The sequence below is a fragment of the Xiphias gladius genome, chromosome 14, assembly GCF_016859285.1.
Source record: "Xiphias gladius isolate SHS-SW01 ecotype Sanya breed wild chromosome 14, ASM1685928v1, whole genome shotgun sequence".
Lineage (NCBI taxonomy): Eukaryota > Metazoa > Chordata > Actinopteri > Istiophoriformes > Xiphiidae > Xiphias > Xiphias gladius.
Window position 1 is genome coordinate 22,809,026 of NC_053413.1, and position 20,875 is coordinate 22,829,900.

General features: G+C 39.4%; 1 protein-coding gene across 1 annotated transcript; it reads right to left on the reverse strand.

The window, feature by feature from the left end:
- Positions 1–525: 525 nt before the first annotated feature.
- Positions 526–20,706, reverse strand: LOC120799479. Its single transcript, XM_040144715.1, has 33 exons — positions 20,260–20,706; positions 20,059–20,112; positions 18,332–18,403; positions 17,643–17,708; positions 17,409–17,477; positions 16,684–16,755; positions 16,510–16,581; positions 16,306–16,368; positions 15,209–15,280; positions 15,044–15,109; positions 14,509–14,580; positions 14,346–14,411; positions 14,181–14,243; positions 13,651–13,716; positions 13,472–13,522; positions 13,289–13,363; positions 12,761–12,829; positions 12,564–12,617; positions 12,352–12,423; positions 11,368–11,421; positions 10,685–10,750; positions 10,340–10,417; positions 10,183–10,242; positions 9,925–10,005; positions 9,349–9,435; positions 8,217–8,273; positions 7,885–7,977; positions 7,655–7,705; positions 5,493–5,546; positions 4,703–4,780; positions 4,565–4,604; positions 4,016–4,067; positions 526–3,495 (listed from the first exon to the last, which is right to left on the reverse strand). Exons 1-33 carry the CDS (start codon positions 20,260–20,262, stop codon positions 2,538–2,540), a joined length of 3,006 nt encoding a protein of 1,001 aa, XP_040000649.1. The 5' UTR covers positions 20,263–20,706; the 3' UTR covers positions 526–2,537.
- Positions 20,707–20,875: the final 169 nt, after the last annotated feature.

Sequence of the window (20,875 nt, forward strand, 5' to 3'; positions counted from 1 at the left end):
AACGATGCGTATTTCTCAGGGATGGCCTTGGCTGAATCGAAAATAGAGAAGGTTAACACCGAAAATAAGCGAAAAAAAATTAACCTCACCGATGGATGTAGGTAACTTTGACACACCTTGACACTTCCAGCCAGAGAGGGCAGTAAAAATCACTGCTTTTCTGCCTGGTGTTACTCTTACAATAAAGACAAAGATATTGTATTAAAAAATATCGAAATAAGCCTTCAAAAAAAAAAAAACCCAACAAGTTTAATTTGTGTGTAGAGTGCAGATTAAAAAAAAAAAACAGGTTAAAAACTCATAGGCCAAAAATTTAAAAGGTGACAGAAACGCTGCCCGCAGCCAGCATACTTCCATCTACACTTGTCTCGGAAATCTCTGAAGAAAAGTAAGCAGTGCTGAGGGACACTGACAAACAAATTTATCTTGGTTATAAACCGAACAAATAAAAACTCAATGGGTGCACAGTAGTCGCTAGAAGGAAATATTGTTTGTTCACTTGCGTAAAGACTTAAAATGCACAGATTGACAGTGTTTCTGACTTTTTATTAACGATTTTCACATTTACATTTATTACACATGGGGTTCTACAGTATATTGCACATAAAAAGTTATCACCGAATAACCAGCTCAACCCAGAGTAAGACTGCAAAATAAATATAAGGTTCCCTAAACAAACAGCTGTCGTCAGAGATTACAGTACGGCATATCAAACCTTCACTTTGAAACAATAGTCCTAAAGAAATGAATGCGCTAGTTAAAGGACACGGTTGTTTTCAGGACAGGGTGAGTCAGTCCCGGCTGGTTGTTTTCAGGACAGGGTGAGTCAGTCCCGGCTGGTTGTTACAGTCCTGTGTCATTCCAGTCATTTAATGGGGACAATTACAACCTGAAAGCATTAAAGCATCTAATATAGCAGAAAACATGACTGAAAACCAATAGCCAAGCCTGGAGCCGGTTGCAACAGCTGTTAGCTTAGTTAATTTTTTAAAGTCTTAACAAAGTGGAGATTTAAATATGACAAAATTAAAACAGGTTGCTCCGCAAATTCTGTTTCTCATGTAGGGATTAGTCGCTACTAAATATTTATGCCAAGCGACTGCCAGGTGTAACTGTGGCCTAGCTAATGGAGCAAAGTGACAGAGCTAACATTAGCTTGCTAATATGACCAGTTTAGAGTGAAGATTTTCAGAAGTAATATAGAATATGGTTAAGATATCCGAGTTGACGATTAATCAAAATGCTGTTTAATAATAATGTAAACTGGGAAGAAACACAATATACCACAAATTACAAAATAATGTTAATAAAATTAGACTGAATGACCAAATAACGTCGGCTAGGTTAGCATTATCAGATACCTCTCACTCATTCTTAACTGCATGAACACTACTAACTATGAAACATATTTCTCTATGTGTGCATGTATAAATAAAACAAAGTAATGCCTACATTGACAAAGGATTGGCAGTTACGTTTAATATATCACTTAAAGCTGTTCTATTTGGAAGTTATATTACAGCTTGTGATTTCCTGTTTAGACAGCTAATTGCTTTTGGCACTAAAAGATGTTTCCTAATAACTGTTTCACACATTACTAAAGTCTTTATTAGATAAGACATTCCTTAAGTTTTAATGATTCAACCCAATTTAACAAATCACTGGTTTTATACTAGCTAGTACTAGTAAAAACTAACTACTCAAAATTACTGATTAATTTGTGAACAGCTGATGCAACCCAATCGCATTCTTTCTCACCATTATTTTGTCATTTTATTCGCTCTTTTGTAAAAGAAAGAAAATCTACCTTCTTGCACAGCAGCTTTAAAACAAAGCTTATTACTGTCATTCTACAAAATGAAGCCAATATCATAAAGCCAATCAAGACTTGTTAAACTTTAAAAACATCCCACATCAGAACCAACACCTGAGGCAGTGATGTGGGGAAATGGTTTCATTGCCGCCCTGACACCCAAAAAACAACATAAGGAAACAGACTAATGCTACACTGCATCATACTGTATTTCTAAGGCAATATAAATCATAAAGGCACTCCTCCCTATGAGTAGACACAATCTCTACAACTGGTCAGTAAAAGCCCCAGTGTTTCAATATGAACCAATAAACTTTGATGTAACTCTAAACAACACGATAAATTCTAAAAGATTGAGTCTAGTAAATACTTTGCACTTATTTTTCGATTTATCTAAAACTGTACTATCCAAATGCATGATTTATTTAAATCTTTGAATCTCATTTTTCATGGCAGTTTCACACGTTGGCACAACTGCCTGAGAAGCAGATATGTTACTTTATCTACCGCAAAACCTCAGTTCCTCCCAATGGTGTAAATGCTGATCAGATTTCAAGCAGTCAGTTCCCTAAAAGAAAAAATCTAGAGGTTTTAGAAACCTGTGTATTTTATCAAGTATGAAGTCTCCTCTTCGGACATTCATAACAAGCCTGATTGTAGTTTTGAGCCAGTATTTTCAAGAACTTAAAATCTTTTTGCACGGTGAACCACTTTGAAGTTTCAGTCAAACATATTCTCGGTTCTCAATGTCCTTCTTGATGGCTTTTTTAATGCGGTCGATTTCATCTTCCTCTGAACTGTCATATTCACCATCTTTCTCTTTCTTGTCATTGTCTAAAGCAGCTGTATCTTTGCCTGTGTTACTCTCTGGTGTGGTGGACTGCAGCTCCTCTCGTATCCCATTGAGCTCCACCAGACCATCGTGCAGTTGCGTTGCCACCTCCCTGATTTTGGCAGCAAACTCTGACTTGGCCCCTTTCTTGAGTTCTTTGGAGTCTTTGGCCACAAAGTAGATGTCCATTCCTACGAAGAGTCCGGTAAGCACACCAGTGGCCATACTGGCGATTTGGACCGCTCTGGCTGCTGTGCTGCCGGCCACATTAGCGATCTGAACCACACGCATGATCTCATTGGCGTTGATGAGGATGGCTTTTCCTGCCATGGCACCATCCTCATAGAAACTACTACTGAGCACAGGGAAGTCACGATTGTACGCGTGTTTTTTCATCTTGATCAGGTCAAATTTGCGCAGGTTTTCGATACCCTGCTTGATGAATTTCAGGCACTTGTTCAAGTCCACCATCTTCTCCTGGTAGTCCTCCACTATTTTCTCCACCTTCTTGCGGTCCATCGAGTTGTTGACCTGGTTCGAGATGCCGGCACCTGCTGATGTCAGACCGCCGGCCGTGGCGACGCCCAATCCCACCGCCGTCACAATCAAAGAGGTTCCGAAGGTGACCGGGGCCAGAGCGAGGCCAGCGATGGTGGCAACGCCCCCAATGGCACTGGTGGAGCCGCCGGTGATTTGAGCGATCTTTGTGTTCTTGTTGAACTTGTCCAGGCCGTCGGCGATACTGTTGAGGTCGATGACGTGCTGCCAGAGACTCTCAGCTCGCTCCGAGAACAGTTTGTTGAAGACACGGATTCCTTTCTGCACCTTTTCAGCCGTCAAAGCAAACGCCCTGAAAAGACAGTTGAGAGTATTTACACAGAGCCAGGTCACTGTATCTAAAAATGATATTTTTTCTCACTTACCACTAGTTGTCTAGCCATGCAGATAGTTAAGATATTCAGCTTCCTCTCCAATACAGATGAAGTGTATATATTTGTATATTATATATATATATATTAGTCTTCTTCTGAACTACTCTTTACTGAAGAAAGTGTACCTATGAAAACTGCTGACAATATGCTGTGTGGATTTTGTGAAGCTACATTAGCATTATTTCTGGGACATTGTTTCTCTAATGTAATTTTTCAGTGTTTTGAGCAGCGTTATTTTCACCTCCCTTCTATCGGGACCATGGTAGACATTTTAGATGTGGATATCTCCAAACTTTGGTGCATAAAATGTAATGTATCTGTATGGCTAAATACCCCTATAAGTAAGAGGAGAAAAAAAAAATGGCATGCTGACCCTTAAGAGACCAAAGAAGAGATGCAGTGAAATATATGAGCTTTTATAAATAAGTTTTCACGTACTTGGCCTCTTCTTTTTCTGTCATGTCATCATCTTGAGGCACGTCTTCCCATGCTGAGGAAGTAGAAGTAAGAAAGAACAATTGTTAGCTTTCTCATCGTGTTACATACATTACATGGCCAAAAATATGTCAGCACCAGAACATGACGCTCTACATGTGCTTGTTGAACATCTAATTTCAAAAGCAAGGGCGTTATCTGCTGATATATAGGACTTCCAGTAAGCCATTAGAGCACTGATGAGGTCCAGCACCTGTAATGGAGCCAGCTGTGTGCACTGGGGGCACTGTCATGTTGAAGCTGGAAAGGGCCTTCCTAAAATTGTTCACTACTGTCTAAAATTTTATGCTGTAGGATTAAGATTTCTCTTAACTGAAATTTAGTGGCCCAAATCTTGAATATGCATTCACAAGTATGTGAAAAGGGGTTGTCCACAGACTTTTGGTCATGTAGTCCAAGTGGTTATAAAAGAAACTAAAAATTCAGCCCTCCACCCTCAGAACAAATCACAGAAAGCTAAACAAAATGAAAGACATTTTATCTGTAACTTACGCTCCACCGTGTTCCACCACTCCATGAGATTCTCCACATCCTGAAAGACACCATTAGATTTATAGGGGTTCTCATATTTATGGCTGCTATAAACAGTGAAATCTCAATTCGGTGACATATTTTGTTTCAGAGACCAACCTGATCATCTTCAGGCTGTGCTGTGTCAATACGGAAGTCCTCCAGCTGGTCAAACAAGGTCCTGCTTCCAACTTCATTCTGAGACAACAGAGATAATACAGCTTAAAAATCATATATAAATAACAGTATTTTTATCCCTGTGTAAGACAAAGTGTATATCAGTGAGACACAAGACGGAAAAACTTATCTTACTTAAGTATTAGATATTCTCAGTTTCACTTTTCATACTCTATGTGCTCAGATTAATAGGAGGAAGTGATGGTAAAAAGGATTCTGAATGTGCTGATTTATTTTGTGTTCTTTTTGCAGAAGTAAAAAAAGAGCCCAAATCTGTCATGGACACGTTGAAAAAGGAAGCAGAGAAACAAGTCTGGGCACATTGCACCCTAATCTGGTCTTCCATGCTAAGGACATGCACAAACACTGTGTGAAGGTGTGGGGGTGGTTTTCATGTTCACAGTGGAGGAGCAAAAAACAACAAAACACATGTTGGTTATAATAGTCTCTGCTGGGAGCGGAGTGGACACCCTGGTGACTAACTCTGTGAATAACTGCAAGAAAGAGGTTGTTTTCAGGGAGGAGGAGGAGGAGGGGAGGGGTTGGGAGACTGAAACAGGTTAGTCCAGTGGACAAATATACTGACGCAGACAGGGTTAGAAGTTCTTCTTAGTTTAAAGCTCAATGTGTGTGAGAGGTGACTGAAGAAAGGAAAGTCAGAAATACAAGCGACACGAGATACGATTTTCTGTCTCAGAGAAACCAAGACTTATCAGTGTTTTATTTTGTCTACCTCTGCTGTGTTGCCTGCAGCTCCGTCCTGTGTGTGCTTCTGTATAACTTTGGCCTGAAACAAATGAAGACAAACATACACACCCATACACACACTTAAAGCACTTGCAATATCAGTAGACATTTTGCTTTTGCGCTGATATTGCTTCCTATGTAATCCAGAAAGTTACAAATCCATTAAAAATGTATTACAAAGCAAAAAGGGGGACACTGGGCAAAAGATTAATGGCTCAGTAACTTCTTTTTTTAAACTCCCCTGGTCTTCAAATCAGCAGCTAGTTTTGCTCATAAAAAGTAATATGTGTTTGGAATTTCAGCCACGCTACTGTAACTAACCTTGACAAAACAACATGGCGAGACTTCATATTTTCAGAGAGCACCAAGAGAGATACATAAGTAGCAAACTGGACACTAAATAAATGAGTGGAGTGACAAAACTGATTAACAGGCTTCCATCATCAGGTCACAAATGCTCTCTGAGGATTTGATCAGTAGGAAAATGATGTTATGGTCACGAGATCTCAACCCAGCTGAACACCTTGAGTATGGGAGATGTGGGAGCAAGATGTCCGACAGCGCTCTCCACCACCATCTTTAAAAACACCAAATGAGAAAATATTTTTTGGGAAGTTCATCCCTCTGTTAGAGTTCAGAGACTTGGATAATTTATGATAAGGAGCAGTGAAGCTGTTCTGGAGACGCGGTGGAGAGACACTTTACAAGGTTATTTTATGTTCCTGCCACTCGACTTTAGGTTTCATAGCATTGCTTTTCTTCTGTCACTATTTTTAGTGACTTTTTAGGTCTGATAAAGAATATACCTTGAGGTTTGCTTTAAATAAGTTGATTATTTCTTCCTTCATATCTGTTCTGTCTCAGAGAGAGAACATTTTGTATAATTTCAAGGTCCAGTTCCAAGTTCCTATCTTACATGTTGTATATCAGGCATTTTGCTGGATATTCATTTATTCATTCACACGGTTGGCACAAATGAAACATTGAAATTACATAGAGAATGATGGTCTGATTATTACTGTGGTATTATGAGGGATTTTTTTTAAACCTGTTTTTCCGCTCAATATAGTTTTTATATTGTTCAAATCTGAGAAGATCAGCAACTTAAAACTGGCAATTTCACAATATTTAATCGTTTATAACATGAGTTTTGTGCATAAGAGGTGATTATTGAGATAATAAATTAATAACAGTGATCTTAGAAAGTGGAACAAAATGCACATTTCTCTCCCTCTCTGTCTGCACATTTAATCTTGTGCTGCCGTTGCCTTTACGTTAATCTGACGGTCGTCAATTCAGATTTGTGCCATGTTGAAAGGGATATGAAAATGTTACTAGGGCCAACCTAGTAAGACAAGTGACCAAGGTGCTAATTCAGACATGAGACTGACACTCTACTCTAAACTGAGCAGTAAATTGAGATTTTGACAATCATAAATTATCATCATTTTGCCCCGGCAGGTGAAACTGTTGCACAACTGTAACTTTCACATCTCTTAAAAAGGGGAAATATGGCAGAGGGTAGCATACACAATGCAGACACTACTTTTTTGTTTTTTGTTGAGGTCTCTAAATACTGGAAAATGTATACATTAAGAAGTGGAAAGTTGGAGTGAAAAGTAAATTACGTGCACTAAGTAGCAAATAGGAAGTACACAACTTTGGATTTTACGTGGGTTGCTGGTTGGTCGTGGTTTGTCTCGTTTTTAATAGAAATCAACAAACCTCCAATAAGTTTTTTTTTTTTAAAACTTAATATCCACTGACATCAGCTTTTTTTCTCCTGATAGCTTAAATATTTAATATTGAATTTAACCAGCAAAGACTAACAGGCACTGAATGCCTGAAATGGGACGGATGAGTTGTGCAGCATCTCATGACCATGAAATGTAGTGTGACGTAGCCAACTCAAATTCTACTTTCTCCAGTTTACATAAAAATCTGGATTCATTTATATTGGAATGTAGGGATGCAGAAGATGTGCCTACAATGAAACAAAATGCTCACTTAGCCCAAAGCGCAGCATTATCCTTGGAAATAATCGTGATTGTTTGGTGTGTTAGAAGACATGTTGGCTGCGTTAATACAGACAGGTGCTGTCGCCATGGGAGGAAACAGGTTTATACAGTTCACATGTTTGAATGTTACCTTGACCCGTGGCATGAAGGGATTGTGTCGCTTAGGTTTCTTGACTTTGGTCTAAAAAGACAAAAAACAGGGTTACAGTTTTACCTCAGGGATGATAAAGGTCAAACTCTGAAATGTTCCTTCAGTCTTCGTATAGTAAAATGTTCCTGATGACTATCAATATCAAAATCAAACTAGAAACTGTTCAATCAACAAGCAAAAATGAAGCAGAAAGAATTTCGTTAAATTACCTCCTCTCTTTTGTCCGTGGCCTCATCGTCTTTCTTTTCCTCTTTGGATAAAGATTCATCTTCTTCTTTCAGTTCTTCCTCATCAGACGCAGCCTAAAACAAGCCATGAATAAATAAGCTATAATAAAGCCTCAGCGTGACAATGAAATAAATAACTACCTAGAAAGAGTAACACAAGGCTGCATATGAATTTATTTGTAATTTAAAATATAATTTACGCTTTAACAGTGGGTAGCCTTTGTCAAAAAAAATGAGAAGTGATGAATGAATGAATTAGACATTGATGTAGGTGGAAAGTGGGAAGTAGATAAATGTCAAAGACCGTCATGTACCTTGGCTGCAGTACGTGGCATGAATGGGTTATTGTGCATGTGTTTTTTCACCTTGGTCTGTTAAAACAAAAAAGCAGAAAAAATAGAAAAGACAAAAAACAAAAAGGCACAGTGAAAGGTGTGGTAGGTGATATGAGAAGCAATAACTGGAAGAACTACATTTCATTACAGCCATTGGTGACTTATATTTGAAAGAAACAACTGCACCTGGGCTAAATGTCCTGCTGCAGTAGTTGTAGAGGTTTAGCAAACCCAAACAGCAACAACAAAAAAAAGATCTCTCTGCAAATATGTATATGTTGTGATTCTGTCTTCCCTCAAATACTCAGGAATCTATATTTTTGTTTATTGTATGTCAAACTTAATGACGGTCCTCACCTCCATCTACTCCTATCACTTAAAGATGAACAAACTCCACTTATTAACAAGCAGCAGCCTGCCAGGACAGTCAATACAAACTCTAGCTGTGCACTAAAATATTTCAATATTTCTATTTTAAATTCTAGTGGAGGTCCAAATGTTTCCAAAGATACAGGCTAAATTAGACTAAATTCTGGGTAAATCAGGCTAAGTTATGGCTAAATTCGGGGTAAATGGGTAAATAAAATGATTCACAAGATACCTTGGGTTTGAATATTCCACTCAGTGTAAACATATTATAGCTTCCATAAAGGGCTGGAACAGCAATATCCAAAATATATGATACTGTCAGGCATGGGGGAAAAAAAAAAAACAAACTTAAACTTTAAGCTACTTACGGGCGAACAAGAGAGAAGAAAAAAAAAAACCCCATGTGACTAACAATAAATATAAGCTTTCTTAAACCTCAAGCTGACAATGGCATTTGCATGACTCTGGCAAAAAAGAAGCGAGAAGAAGGAAGCAGGAACTAGAACAAATAGATCCTGGCAGAAGAGAGTTCTAAAATACTACACGTGTTTGATTTCACCTGCATGTCGCAGCAGATGTGGGTTTAAAACCACACGTAGATGACTCAGGCGCTGACAAAAAAATGTCTTACTCACAAATCCATGAATCTACACACATTCTTTATATGAAAGAAAACTTTCTGAGCTTAAGGCTAACTCTGAGGATTGTTGGGGAATCCTGTCTGATGAAGAGATAAACTTACTGTTTTGCTCTCTGGGGGGTTCACCTCATGTCCCTCTTTGGCCTCAGCAGATTCATCCTGTTTGAGACCTTCATCATCTGACTGGCTCTGTAGCAAAGTAAACAACATTATTGAATAACCGTTTTTTTTGGAAGAAAGCCTTGAAAGTTTATTCGAAACGCATGCACTGGAATGTGAGGTCCAGGTCGTACTCATGTTATGGGGATCTAAATCTGTTTCCCCAGTCACATTACGGGGACTTGTCTTCCCTTGTGGAGACAAAATGCAAGTCCCCATAACGTAATACCTTAAATTTTAAGGTGAAGCCAATAACTGATATTCAAATTTATCAAACAGCCCGGTGTATCAGCAAACCCTTAAATCAGTCTAACCCTTGTACTGTGTGTACACATCAGTACCTGATGGTTGCTCTTCTGGTTTTTGCAGACCACATCTCACTGCTCTGTTCCTCTCCTGTAATTAAACCTCTCCTAAACCAGGAGGGCTCACAGTCCAGCACTGATAGACACTGATACACATCAGCTCCAAACTAATACAAACAGCCGACGTTCCCTAAACACTGAAGGCTTACTCTACCTCTCCTGATGGTCTGGGAGGAGCTGCAGGAGCCTCTGCAGGCTTTCCTTTTTTCTGTCTGGAGATCATGTCCTTTTTATCCTGCAGAGGACAAATACAGACATTTGCTTCAAAGCAGATACCCAATATTTGAAAAGTGACACCCTAGCAATCCGTTTTATTCTAAGATATATTCAAATGTAATAAAACTCGGTGAACAACAGAAATATAAAGACAACTCACACATCATTTCGTAGATCTGAAAAGTGCAAACTGTACCTGATTATCGTCAGTTCTTCTTGGTTTCACTTGGTTATACGCGGACGTCCTCTTCATCTCCTTGAAGACAAAATGACAGAGACAGACAGGGAAGTCAGAGTAGCCTGACATGGACCACATGTCACTGAGTGGAGGACGTGTTCGACTGCATTCAAACCTCTTCAGTTGGTCTGGTTGGGACCAGTGGTGGTTCACTCCTTTCCTTCCTTTCTTGCTGGATCATGTTGCTTTTGACCTGACAAGGACAAACACACACACACACAGACACACACACACACACACAGACAGACAGAGTCACACAGTGTGCTGGGGTAGGAGGAGAGGGAGGTCTGACAGCGAGCAGGCAGGCTTTAAAGGGAGGTAAGGGGATGAGGAGGATGTGGTGGATGTACAGAAGAGGAGGAGCGTGAGGAGATGGGGTATTTTTGACAGAAGTTGATCAGCTGTGTGTGTGTGTGTGTGGCCACTGATAACTCGTGAGTGATGCAATAAATAGACTGACCGGTTTCGGCTTCTCTTCCACTTGTTTCTGGTTCTCCTTGTGAGTCTCTGTGTCTTCAATGTCTTTCTGAATAAAGGACAATGCTAGATATTAAACCGTATCATCCAAATTCAGATTACTTATGTGGTGTTTAATGGCCCATATCGGTACCTCTGCACATTTTAGCTCCTCAACAGAAAATCTTTTTTTAACATTTTCAAATGCTTTTTAGATTTTCGGATGCTTTTTGCCTACACGACCAGGGTAGCCATTGATTTTCATTCATTTCCGTATATGGCACAAAAAAATCAAATGGTAGACTTTTGAAACGTGCTTGACTTGCGTTGTTCATCAAAAAGAACATCATGTCTGCATTAAGTTTTTGTCAAAAGGTGCAAAGAATATGATAATAGATTTTCATATGGTACTGAAATGAAGGTAAACCAATAGTTGCCTTAAATGGCATAAAAAATGAACATTGAATAAAATCTACATCACACCAACGCCATTCGCAAAATGGTTAGCTGTGATTAAAAGTCTATGTGGTCTTTAGTCAACAGGCAAAGACACACAAAACTAATTCTATGATCCCACGAACATCACCACCATCACCTTTATCGCAGTCCCATCACCACTATCGTAGTCATGATTATGACTGCCTCACTACCACCGCCATCACCAAACACTTTTAACAGCATAATTACTTTATTTGCAGAGCGGAAAGGATTCAGTTTGGACATGGCTCCAATCATGGCGTTCTGAGAGGAAGAACACACATCATTGAAAGATTTAAGTGGATGCATCATCATTTTAGTTTGGCATCTGCTTTGTCAGCCACAAGCCACTTTGGCTTCAGAGTAAAACGATTATTTTTAGACTATTCTGTTGGCACCAGTGGGCACAGACAGGTGATCAGAGGCTAACAGTAACATTATGACTACTAATGAGCTATAATTAGCTCATCATGGGAACAAAAGTATGTCACCACAAGACTATTAACCTCCTGAGCAGACAAGAAGATTTGGTTGTTAAAAGGATGCTCAACAAATACGTCTGCAGAGAAAAGTCAGCGCCGAACTTTTTAAACGGCGGGTTTCTGTTGCTTTTATTCATGCACTGTCAGAAACCAGTCAGGCTGCCATATTTTCTAGTTTTCCTAAAGATATAGTTGTCCTCTCTCTACTGTGAGCTTGGTAATAAAGGCCTCAAAAAATGTCTCAAAAACAGTTTTGCCTGGTTGGTGCAAAACAAGTCACCAAGACAAGCTGTTCTCTTCGTCATTTACTTGAAAGACTTGAGGTATGAAGAGCTCAACAAGACCAGGCAAAACAAATTGAGCTGGACTGCAGATAGAGCCTGTGGGTAAAATGTTTGTTACAAACTTCAGCATTTGGCTCATGCCTTTCCTCTTTTCTACCCAGGCAGGACAAAGTGCTTCACAATGCCTCCCATTCACTCGTTTACACACACACACGCACACCAGCGGTGGCAAAGCGAGAGACTAGACTCCTGACGGCATCGGAGAACTGTGGTGTGTAACTGCATGAATAGGAAGAAGCTTGTTCTTGATTAATAACAGCTACATAAAAATGTAGAGGCAAGCTACCTCTGAATAAAAATAACCAGTTAAAAGTTAAGTCTAACTTGTGAAATAACTGTGAAACAGGAACAAGTAAAGATCGAAGCACCTGTTTGTGGCCTGATGACTTATCGCTGTTTGCAGGTGGATCCTCGTCATCAGAGCCCGTCTGCTTCTCACTCTGCACAGAGAAGACAGAAATCATTATTTTATGAAAAAGACTTAAATGAGGCTGTACAGGTCTTTTAATATATCCATTTCTCAGAAACTTTTCTTATTTCTTGAGCACTGTCAAAAGATTACAATGGAAACCATCCTTACTTTGTTTGCAGATCGAAATGGATTCAGCTTTGTCATCGCCCCCGCAAGTTTATTCTGAATATGAGAAAAGAAATAAAGCGAAAAGAAAAAAAAACATTAAATAGAGACCACATCGATGACTGAAATTGCTGATTGAAACCAAACAAAACTAGCAAAACAAAACAATAAAAAAGTAAAAGAACAGAACATTTAAAAACCTGTTTGTGAGCAGGCTGTCCCTCTCCATTGTCCAAGGTCTCCTCGCAATCAGTGTCTGAGTTCTTCCCCTGTGGACGGAGCCAAGTATTGTAAAATATAAACAATAGTATTTCTAGCAGCAGTGTATCCATCTTTACATCATCTGTGGATTAATGCATAATTTTTAAAACATATTATTATGCTTTTCTGCAAGAGACACTATTTAGTTTCAGGGGAGTGCAGTGCGCCACATCTCATTGTAGAACGTGTTCTTCATCATCGCACTCAAACCGTTCTGAAATAAAACAGAGACACTTTTCCTGTCCACTTAAAAAAAACAAAACAGTTTATAGCCCTGACACTGACCTGGACATCACAGCAGATCTTATTCCTAAACATTCAGTCAAAACAAAAAAAAATCCAATCATCATTTCTTTGAGCCTGTTACTAATTTCAGAAAGCTGATTTTCACACCATGATGTCTCAGTACAGTCCAAACTGTTAAAGCAACAGAGAAGAAATCCAGCTACTCTGGTATAACAACCAACCTGTTTGACTTTGGGCCTCTCTGCGGAAGAGGAATTCTCATTGGACTCTCCCGAGTGTTCAGTCTTTACCTTTTCCTGATATGATACAAAGCACATCATCAGCATTTCACCGATCGGACGAGGAGAAGAACGGTCTGGTAGAGCACTTGATATGATGCAGCATTCACTGAGAGAGAAAATCACCTGAGATGAGGAGGTGAAAGGGTTCTTCAGGATCTTTGCTGCTCCTCCACCCTGACAGAGAATACAAAGCGGTTCAAGTAAAAAAACTGACTTCTTCAGCTGTTCATTTAGTGTCAAGGCACTGGAGGTCCAAGTGAAAAAGGCTTGAAACAAAAAAGGAAGCAAGCCTCATCCCTCACCTTTGAAGACTTCTCTATGAGACTGTCTCTGCTGGCAGAGAGCTCGCCCCCCACAGACAAATCATCCTAAAAAGAGTGATACGTGAAAACACTCACAATGTCAAAAACCACGACAAAAAAACACCAAAGTGTTTCATTTCAAAATAAAATAACCACCAGGTTTGCAGACATGGCTACCAATACGCCATAGTTGATAAAGTGAGTAGGCTAAAGAAAGTGAAGGGGTCCAGGAAAAGACATTGTTTTAAGTTAGTAAAAAGCCAGTGAAGTGAAACATAGAAAAATGTCCAGAACAATGTGTATTTTGATTCCGTCCAGCTAATCAAATAAGTCAAACTTTTTCAATCAGGGTCGGTCTCATGTCTGGACTTTTTCAATGTTGAGACAAACACACAGTGCAGGTGAAAACCAGCGTTTCCATCGAAAGTCCATCAAAATGTGTCACACCACTCTTTTCCGACATACTTTCATTGCTCAAACAGAAGAACTTTTCCTATTGAAAACCTGTCATTGACAACCTTCCATCTTACCTGAGACTGAGACTTGGAAGCTTTTTTTCTGAACACACCACTGAACACACCACCTGCTTTCTCCTGGGAAAACAATATGCAACATTAACAATTACATTACTTACGGTCATGGTGGAAGTTATTGTTTCGGTTGAGGATGGAGGAGACGGCTTTAACAAACCTCACCTTCGTGTTGTTCTCAGAGAGATTGTCGTTGCTGCCTGAGAGCTCGCTGGGTGCAGACAAATCGTCCTGAAGGTGAGAAAGAAATGGCAGCCGGTTAATTTATCATCTCCCGATAATGTAACACAAGTGAACACGAGACAAGTGCAAGTTGCACAACTCTCACCTGAGACTCTGTCCTCGCCTGGATGGCCTTTGGGGCTTTTTTAAATATTCCACTGAACATCCCACCTGACTCCTGGGAAAAAAGTCACATTGAAACTACAGTTTGAGAATATTTTTCCCGGTTTGGAGGATTTTAGTGAAGCATTCCTCAGGTTTCAGATGTCAAATGGGCAAGCAGGACTTTCACACAGCTGCCTGTACCCTCATTTAAATTATTGATGCATGCGGATTTAGCTTGGCCTTCCCGACACTCAAAGAGCCACAAACAGAAACACACACTTCCCAAACCGTCCTTCAATTAGTTCAGCTCAGCACACTTATGTTAAATGACATCAGAATCCACAACCCACTGACTAACACAAAAAGTGTGTGAGAAGCATTGATATTAAGGCAGAGCCTTCCTTCCAAAAATTGCTCCAAACTCAGCCTTGGAAACGGATGTTATGTGACGGTTCGGAAGAGACAGATTACAGTCTGGTAGTGTAACACTGCACAGGACGAGTTCATGGAGGTGAACAGCCTTTGACAAACCTCACCTTCGCGTTGTTCTCAAAGAGATTGTCGTTGCTGCCCGAGAGTCCGTTTGGTGCAGACAAATCATCCTGAGAGAGAGAAACAAGCATCTCCAACCAATCAACATAATCATCTCCTAATATTGTAAAACAGGTTAAAGTGAGACGAGTGAAATGCACAACTCTCACCTGGGATTGTGTCCTCACTCCGAAGGGCTTTGGGGATTTTCTAAACATCCCACTGAAGATCCCAGCTGATTCCTGAAGGAAGGAAAAAGTCACACGATAATTACTTATAAAATAAACGTGTTACTTGAAATAAAACAAACTATTTTTTCGTGCTTTTGAACTGATGCAGCAGACGGACGGACGGACGGACGGGCAGGGATCTACACATCAGCCAGTGCTTTCTTTCAAATTGCTGACGAATGCAGATTGTCATCGGTCTTCCAAACACACACACACAGAAAAAAAAACAAAAACAACACACGTGCCAATCGCTCCATTGAATGAGTTGAGCTCTGCACATTTACTGTGGGACATCAGGAGCGTATGTCACTGGCTAACACTAGGGAAACACCCGGTGTTCTTTTAGTGTAAAATATAGCGCTGTTTTTGTCTAAATAATGCCAAGCTGATATAATAAATAATAATAAACAATGTTTCAATCCATACAGTAGCCATTCATAAAGATTTAACAGTTTAGCTCTCAGTGTTTGGCATAGTAGCTTTTTTCCTGAGAAACATCTTCCATTGGAAGGAAGTGATGCATTTTCTACTTCCAGCCTTAATGACTTAAATTTAATACACTCACGTTTTGGAACAGTTTTGAGGAATATTTAGGCTATTTTATAGTTTAGCCTACAGTTTGCTAGCAAAGACATTTGTGCTTAATTTGTTTAATTTTAGGGAAAATACCACATACAACTTAATTTTTCCCCAATATTTTGGGGGGGACAAATGATCTCATTTCAAAGATTCAGTAAAAACAGTAACTTTTAAAAAACAGTCAAGTGTCATACAGACTCTTTATCATTTAATTTATTTGTTTATTCATGTATTAGTTTTTCTTTTTCTTATTATACATATTATGTTTTTCTTATTTTTTGTAATGTTTTGTTGTATTTTGGTCTGATCTATTATTCCGGTAAGTAACTGTCCCAGCCTTTGTTCAGGCTGTGATCTCTGATGGAGCTACACTGGCGTTGTTGATGTTTAAAAATAATTCTGTTTGGGTTTTTAAGGCTTTTGCTTCAATGAACATTTAAAAAAAAAAAAAAACTCACCTTAGTGTTGCTGTCTTCAGACAGACTGTCATTAGTGACTGACAGCTCATTGTCCAAAAGATCCTGAGACACAAGATTATCTGTCAACCTCTTATTCAAATAACACAACACTACATTCTACATGGAGGGAATTACGAAGATATTCGTATTTTCCTAGGTGATCTTCCCTGTCTGCAGGACATGTAATACAAGATCGCGTGTCACCTGGGAAGGCCTCCGGACATGTCCTGGTTTGGGAGATCGTCTCAGTATCCCACCCAACACACCTGATTTGTCCTGAAGACAAAAGGGCAGAGAGAGGTTTAGTTTCGAAAGGCTAACATGGCTGACCTGTGTGTGGGAGAACCAAAAACATCACAGAGCAGAAACCGAACTCACCTTTGATGACTTGTTGTCTGTTAAGCTGTCACTACTGGCAGAGAATTCAGGATTTTGTAATGAGAGGGTGGCCTGTTAACACAGAAAAGGTTAATACCTAGTCTTAACATTTTTAAACAACTTTGGAACCACTCAAACTTAAATATATGTCTTATATTTTTATATTTATCTATGTATTTCTATCACACATTGGAAGTACTCAGGTTAGGTCATTACAAGTTTTAGAGAATTACAAAACTAATGTAAAATAAATTGAACATGTCAATCATCTGGCAGCCTGACACACCTTTCTTTTTCTGTGACCTTAAGTAACCTCTGGCTCCACAGGTGGTACTTACACGGGACAATGTTAAACCACGATTTCATAATGGTTTAATCTGTTTATTACTTTTTCAATTAATCAATTTATCGTCTGGCCCATGTAATGTCAGAAAACAGGTTAAAGTGATGCCTTCAAGTCGCGTATTTTGTCCGACCAACCGTCCAAAACCCAAAGATATTCAGTTTAAAAAATTGTATAAAACAGGGAAAAGGAGCAAATCTTAGATTTAAGACTTAGGAGCCAGCAAATGTTTGACATTTTTGCAAAAGTGCTGTTGACTAATCATTTGTTGATCAACTAATTGATTAATCGACTAATCCTTTCAGTTCTAGGTAAATATCACTCGCATTTTTAAATATAAAAAACAAGCTGTAGAGCACAGTTCGAGACAGCCACTACACACCTGTGGATGACCCTCTTTGGCAGGTTTGGTCGCCTTCTTAAACATTCCTTTAAACACTCCTCCTTTGTCCTAAAACATTGATACTACATACGTCAGTCTACATACTATTAAGAAAAAAAATAAAATAAATAACTGTCACTGATTTGCAGTATAATTTGATGTAATATTTCCTCAGAGAAGTAAAATGAGGTCTGAATAGAAAAATGAAAAAACACAACACAAGAATTTTCCCACCTTGGTGTTGTTGTCAGTCAGGCTGTCGTTGCTCTTTGAAAGTTCACCACTGGCTGATAAATTGTCCTGTAATGTCAACACAGAGTCTTTGTGTCAGTATGTGCAGAATCCAATAGTGTGAATCCATAATTATGTTATATTGTGAGTATTGTACCTGAATGTAACATGCCTTTTTTTTTTTTTTGGTTAATACAAAATAATAGAAGTACATCGAAAATTTTAAAGAGGGCAAACACCTTAAATAATAGGATTAAATATTTAGTATAAGTGGTTCATAGTCAGAGGTGAGTTTTTCATTACTGGGTAAAAATGTCTATTATAATTTACCAAAACTCGTTTTGTCTATACATCAAGCCAAGACCCAAAGATATTCAGTTTACTATCACATATCACAAAGAAAAGCAACAAGTCGTCACATTTAAGACGCTTAAATTTAGAGAATGGTTTGCGATTTTAACTGAAAAAAAAAAAAAAAAAAAAAAAATTAAAACAATTATCAAAATAATTTTCTGTCAATTAATTAATGAATTAATTGTTTCAGCTCTAGTCTTAATCAAGTGAACTAAATAGCTGACTAATAGAGGTACGTCATCACATACAAAAAAATCCTGCCAATGCAGTTTTGCCTTTGGGAACTATTTATCGATTTACAACACTGACCACGATCAGCATTAAAACGACCACGTCACCTGTGCTTGGACCAATGGTTCTGCAGACTTAGAGGATTTCTTGAACATCCCACCGAATAACGCTGCTTTTTGCTGAATGAGGAGTGAAGAAGAAAAGAAAAGTTTAAAAAACAAAAAAAAACAAAAAACAAAACAACAACAGCGTTTTATTCTAACTAATAAGCATCTCAAAAATATCCCCGGTGAAACCACCAAAGCAAGAACCAGCTCCGCTGTTTCAGTACTGATCTGGCAGCTGCATTCGGTATGAGTGAGTACCAGAGGGTCCACGCACGCTGCCGTGACCTCTGAGCCGGCAGCATAAATCTGTTTCACTGATCACCAGCTGTACACGGAGACTGAACCGGAAGAGGCGCTGAGAGTGACTGACAGACTGGCTTTATGTATAAAAGGATGGGGTTTCTTTTTTTATAGTTCATATCTCACCGGTCCCGCCTCATGTCCAGATTTCAAGTCTGGACTTGGAGCTGGTTTCACGTCTGGACTTGAAAACCCGATATATCCACTTCGGTTTAAATAGAAGAGTTCTTTTAAGGAACTCCCTCTGGGAATCAACATCTGCTTATAAACTCAACATAACTAACTCAAATCAAATAACGGTCTCAGAACTTGTCTCATATTTTCCCATTTATAAGTTATTCTTGCATCGTTTTTTTTTCTCCAGGAAACTTCCCAGGAAGCATCGGAGACATGGTATGAAGTGTTACCACGAAAGAACGGGTCATATTTAAACAAAGCAAGATCCCGCGTGTGTTGTCATTTCCCTGACCATGTCCTCCTAAAAGACAGTGCGGTCTTTGGTATTTCGGGGTTGACACACTTGATGAAACTGTGACACTGACTGGAATTCAAGTAAGAGAGCTGACTTTAAGCTTGACGGTCTTTGGAGAGCCTTTACATCTACAGTGAGGGAACAGTCTGGGGCATTCAGTATACCCTTTTCTATACATAAAAACAGGGTCCCAGCAAGGCTGGATTACTGAGCCGGCAAGGCGGGCAACTGCCCAGCAGCCCCCCAAAAAGGTTTACAGGTTTACTCCATATCATTTGGCCTTTACATAATTTAACTTATCGCAGACTTGTTAGAAACGTGCGCCACTGAAGTGCAATGTCAACCCCGCTGGGTCGTCCATCCTCCTAGCCTAGTCTTGTAGAGGGACCCTGTGTCAAAATCTAGTTTTAGGACCTTCATTGGTTTATTATTTTCGGTTAGAATCCATTGATTGTTTCGTGTATATAATAATATATGTCATAAAACAGTGAAAAATGCCCCTAAAGCCCAAATTCACAGATATAAAATTACTTGTTTTGTCTGAGTAGCTGTATTAAAAAAAAAAAAAAAAAAAAAAAGGACCAGAAACTGGAAAATATTTATATTTTGAGAAGCTGGCGTCAATGAAACATTAGCATTTCTGCATTAAAAATGACTCAAATAATCCATTTTCCGAAATTGCTGACAATTCGTTTTTCAACCAACTAATCGATTAAATCAACTAATCGTTTCAGCTCTCGAGTGCTTGTCGGTTCTCGAAGGAAATAATGAGACTGACATGTGTAGCAGCGGGTCATGTTGGTAAACAACCCGTTATTGACTGACTTTAGGAAGAAAAAGAAAAAAAAACAAGCAAACTCTGAAAACCTTAAACTAGCTAAAACAACGGCTAAAGCACCTAAAGGGGACATTAAAAAACACTGACAACAAACAAACAAACAACGTATCTACTCACTGCAACGCCTCCTCCATCACACTCCAAATCCAAATCCAGGTTATCGTACCGATCCTGTCGAACAGCAGACGACACGACGATTTTTTTTTTTAAATTTTTTTCAAAAACACATCAACCGACATTTTCAACAATACTAGTTCGAGAGTTTTTGCGTCGTGGGACAAGCTACGGGAACGTGTTGAAGTCTGACCCTTAACTCACCATCCGGCTACTCGTCGTCTGGTTTTCGTTCCGCGTTTCGGACACTCCGCCGGTCAACCGACGTTGTCGGACGAGTGTTGTGTCGAAACGCCTCAGTCCTCAAAGGCAAAAAAAATAGAGTTTTTAAGCCCGCGACATGCCCGCGACGTGTCGGCGAACGTGTCGGTTGTTTTCACCCGCTGGGATGTGAAGTTAACGACCGGGGAAGGAAGAGAGAAGAAGGCTGGGGAGCAGAGACTTCCCACCGATCCTCGTGACTTCTGTGCGGGTTTTCGTAAGGCGGGCAGTCTGTCCTTGCAGCGTCGAGACCGGCGAATCCAGTTTTTGCTTTCTGGTACCTGTGTGTCGTCGTCGTCGTCGTCCAGTGGAGGGCGGGTCCGTCTCACCTGGTAGCCAGAGATCAGCCTCACGCTGCTTTCAAGTGATGCTCGGACATTTTCGACTGCCCGAGGCTATAAAAACAATGCAAAGTTTGGGCCAGTGGCGGAAGGAATACTCACATCATTAACCCTGTGAGGCCCGAGACATTAAATACCTACCAGAGAATTATTTATAATTTTATATATCTATATATATTAATATCTATATCTATATATATCTATATATATAATATATA